Source organism: Odontomachus brunneus, unplaced genomic scaffold (assembly GCF_010583005.1).
Source record: "Odontomachus brunneus isolate Ranch 3 - 2012 unplaced genomic scaffold, Obru_v1 Obru_scaffold_196, whole genome shotgun sequence".
NCBI lineage: Eukaryota > Metazoa > Arthropoda > Insecta > Hymenoptera > Formicidae > Odontomachus > Odontomachus brunneus.
In genome coordinates, this window is record NW_022639646.1 from 340,999 (window position 1) to 345,152 (window position 4,154).

The following is a 4,154-nucleotide window of genomic DNA, read 5'->3' on the forward strand; positions in this document are numbered from 1 at the left end:
TATATATATATATATATATATATATATATATATAAAGACTATTAAAATATTATAGTTTAAAAACGAATATTACATATCTAAAGTTTAGAATTATTGTTGATAATTCTATACTTAAAACTACAAATTTCTTTGGCATAATACTACAAGCTTGAAAACTTTATATGAGATATATTGTGCCTAAAAACGATAGAAACATTTATTTATAATGAATCATCACACTAACTTCAGCCTTATATATGTGCACTAACTAGACCAGTTACACAACAGCAGAACATTTATCCTTATCAAACATTTTTTGTTGCAATACAACAGTTGGTTGCTAACGAATCTCTATACACCACACGCAATACGATCATTCTTTCCATGCTGGGACGATCCGAGAGTAAGAGCATCATACAACATCTCAATCCAATTTCCTGCAGATTACACAGTTCTCTCAACAGTACCCGAAAAACTTTCTTCCTATATACAAGATCTACTATTTACACAATCGGGCATAAAATTAACACAGTTCAAAGAATTTATTTCGACGCCCACACATCTTGTAGCATTTTTGGTGGTCGGTGATATCACAATAGATTTTGAATCACAAGGTTTCCATTATATATGGCACAAAACAGATGCGGATAAGAAATTCACTCATGTACTAGAAATAGCAGAAATGACGACAGCTTATTTTAATGCATATATGAAAATAAACATATCGGACATCACTCCAACAATTAACCATGTTGTACTTCCAAATAGTCCTATGAAATCAATGGGTGCACCCGGACTTGTTGTTTACAGGTATACAATAATCATGTTAAAAGTGATATTACTTAAGCCATTAACATTACCATGGGAAAAAATACACTCTAAAATTTGATAACACATATCTAAACTTAAGTTAAATACATTGTATAAAAACATACAATACCCTTATTGGGCAATAGTAATACAAATACTGTTTGTACAGAACAAATCGATACGCACTGCCACAAGTAATAAATATAAAAATGTTTTTGAATATATGTAATGTAAGTAAACTATAAATAGAGTTTACCATTCTATAATATTATTGGCAGGATAATATGTGATATAAGTTATCTTAATTATTTTTATTCCATTTTTTTCAAATTTTCCTAGTAATTTCAATTTCAAATTTGGTACAGTACATTTTTACCTATAACAATTAATAACCGTTATTCTTGTGTAATGAATTGTCGATAAAAAATTATCGGTTTACAAACTGTTCCATGTTGTTGCACAAAAATACATTAAAATATCGAGACTACAGAATATCTGTGCGTTCGTATTACACGCGTTACATTATAGTGAAACTTCGATTCTAATATTTCGCAATTAGAATGTCATAATGTATACGAATATCATATTTTTAAAATATTATTACACAGAAAAAATATGAGGACTTTTTTGTTATATTTCTAATTATTTTTTCACGAATAAAGTTAAAATAAGTCAAATAATAAGTTAAATAAGTCATAACTAACAAAAAGAGTGTGTGATAAGGAAAGAAAAAAGTGATGAAAGTAGGAAGAGAGAGGATATATGTGTGTATGCAAAGATATTTTGCGATACATGTATAATATATATATTTTTTATAAACATATATTTATATGTTAATATAAATACATATTTAAAAAAATATATTTATAAACATACATTTATATATTATATAATTTATGTTACATCTTTTATATTATTTATATATTTTACAATTATATATTTTTTTATATAGTTATATTATATATATTAATATACACGCACACATACATATGTTAAAATTTCTTAATGACCTTTAATATATGCATTTTCCTTCTGTTTATAGGGAAAGCAATATTATGTTCGATAAAGCTTTAGATTTTCCCAGTCAGTCTATTGATGTTATAATGTTGATAACATACGAAATGGCGCGTCAATTGTTTGTTGGAATTGTCGGCCCGGAACTAAGCGCTAATTATGTGTGGTTAAATGAAATATTCGCATCATTCTACGGCTATCATATCATAAGTTCTTTCATATCATTCTACGGCCAACATATGATAAACAAGGTTACTTTATGCCATTAAAATTAGCAAATTGCAAATAAAGTTTCGTTATTAATGTATATTGTATATCTTGAGAATATTTAAGTAGTTTAAAAGTTTAAATTATTACATTAATGATGAAATTATGTTTATATATTATGTTAATTCGAGCAAACGTTTCATGTTGCAATAAATAGCATCGCTAATTTACTGTTTTTAGATACGAACATCAGAACGATTAATGGAACTGTTCGTAGTTAAAATTATTCAGCCTACTTTAGATAGTGACGTGCTCTTAGAGAGAGAACCTATTATATACAAGGCTAAAGTCAGTAATGGAATTGATGGATTACTTTATCCTCTTCTTTATCATAAGAAAGGTAAAGAGAAGCTGAGCAAATATTTATGCAATTATTCTTAACACAATTAATTCTATATACGTTTTGGCATTTTCATTCACCTAGCTTACGCTCTAATCCGCATGCTGTTCAAACTTTACAATCCCAAAACTTTCAAAGACGCCATTAGGATATATGTATACGAACGGTTAGTAATGGATAGTAACATAACTATCTAGTCTTATATTTGATCTCCCTTGTTTATGTAAGTTTATGAAGCGTCACCTAATATCGGAATTTCATGCTTTCTGACATGCATATAGACGGGCACGCTATGAGAATCTCAATTTGCTAGACAGCTTCCTATCCAGATAACACAGAGAATTCAAAAAAAAATTCAGTTGTATGTCCTAATTCTGAAGTCATTTTTAGATGCAAAAAGAATTCCTTTCACTGAACTGAATTCTGAAGAATTCTTTTTGTATCTGAAAATAAACTTAGAATTGGTGACCTACGACTGTATTCTTTTTTAATTCTTTTAGAATTCTCCATGCTATCTGGGTACCGTGCGTTGGTAGATTTTTTCAATAAACTAAGTTGCTTACAGCATGCCGACCACACGCATGTCAGAGTGCATAAAATCGTACATCGTCTAACTCTATACACTTAGTCTTTGTATTACTTTGCCAATATATTATGTTTATCTCCTATAGATCATCCCTTGGGAACATTTTATTGGAATAGTTTATATTCTAAATTGATTACATTTGTAATTTCATACGTGCTTTCATGAACATATATTAAATGATGTCAGTAGTTGGATAGTTCAATAGGATAGATATGTCTTTTTGATACGTCTTCCTTTATTTTAAGTCTGTTCTGAAAATTGAATATTTTAAAATGTCCGGTTTATTACTTCGTTAATAGAGTGGACGTGTGGATTATATTGGAAAACCTTTATTCTCTAAAATTCGAAAGCGACTATACGGTAAAAGAATTTATGAATTCATGGTTGGCGGCAAAGCACCATCCCGAACTGCTCATCCAACGTGATTATGAAAAGTGGACTGCAGCTTGTATTTCATCACGTACGTTCATTGATGATAATTCCAAATGGATAATACCTGTCAATTACTTTACGGAATCTAATTACGCGTCCTACAATATCTCGGAGGTTCTTTGGCTGAATTGGGGTAAAATAAAACATATTACTGCCATAAGTAGTGATGATTTTCTCATAGTCAACACAGAACAAATAGGTAAGAGCATATAACGATATATTTATTATATAATATACTATGTTGTCCTGTCATGAAGAGTATATGTACATATGTGAATATGTATATATGTATATATGTACATGTACATATGTAAATATGTATATATGTGTGTGTATATGCGTGTGCGTCAGCGTGTATGTGTATGTGTTGTATATAGAAACAACATACGCATCAGGATGTATGATAATTTTTACTTTGTAATTGTTATCTCATGTTTTATGTTTTTGAGCCAATTAAATATAATTTTTTATATACATTTCGCGTGCGTGCATGACTTTTAACGGGCTGTCACAATATTATATTATATTAAGAAGTATATTTTATTGGTTAAATAGCACGTGTGCTGTATATACCAGGTATGTAAATATGAAACCGGAATTTTTGTATAGAAAATACACGTTTATTGTATGAAAATGATAAAAAATATTTTATTCGAAGTATTGCCCATCGCTAGCTATACATTTTTCCCACCTGTTTGACAATTTGTGGATGCCACGCCAAAAAAA

General features: G+C 29.2%; 1 protein-coding gene across 4 annotated transcripts in view; it reads left to right on the top strand.

Annotated features, from left to right (window-relative positions):
* Nucleotides 1-4,154, top strand: part of LOC116851892 (glutamyl aminopeptidase-like) — an 11,000-nt gene that overhangs the window by 3,826 nt on the left and 3,020 nt on the right. For all 4 annotated transcript variants that reach the window (XM_032831778.1, XM_032831779.1, XM_032831780.1 and 1 more), the window contains 5 exons: nucleotides 313-789; nucleotides 1,832-2,054; nucleotides 2,251-2,410; nucleotides 2,495-2,576; nucleotides 3,296-3,627. In XM_032831778.1, the coding sequence (XP_032687669.1) occupies nucleotides 313-789; nucleotides 1,832-2,054; nucleotides 2,251-2,410; nucleotides 2,495-2,576; nucleotides 3,296-3,627 (1,274 nt within the window). The remainder of the gene's footprint in view (nucleotides 1-312; nucleotides 790-1,831; nucleotides 2,055-2,250; nucleotides 2,411-2,494; nucleotides 2,577-3,295; nucleotides 3,628-4,154) is intronic.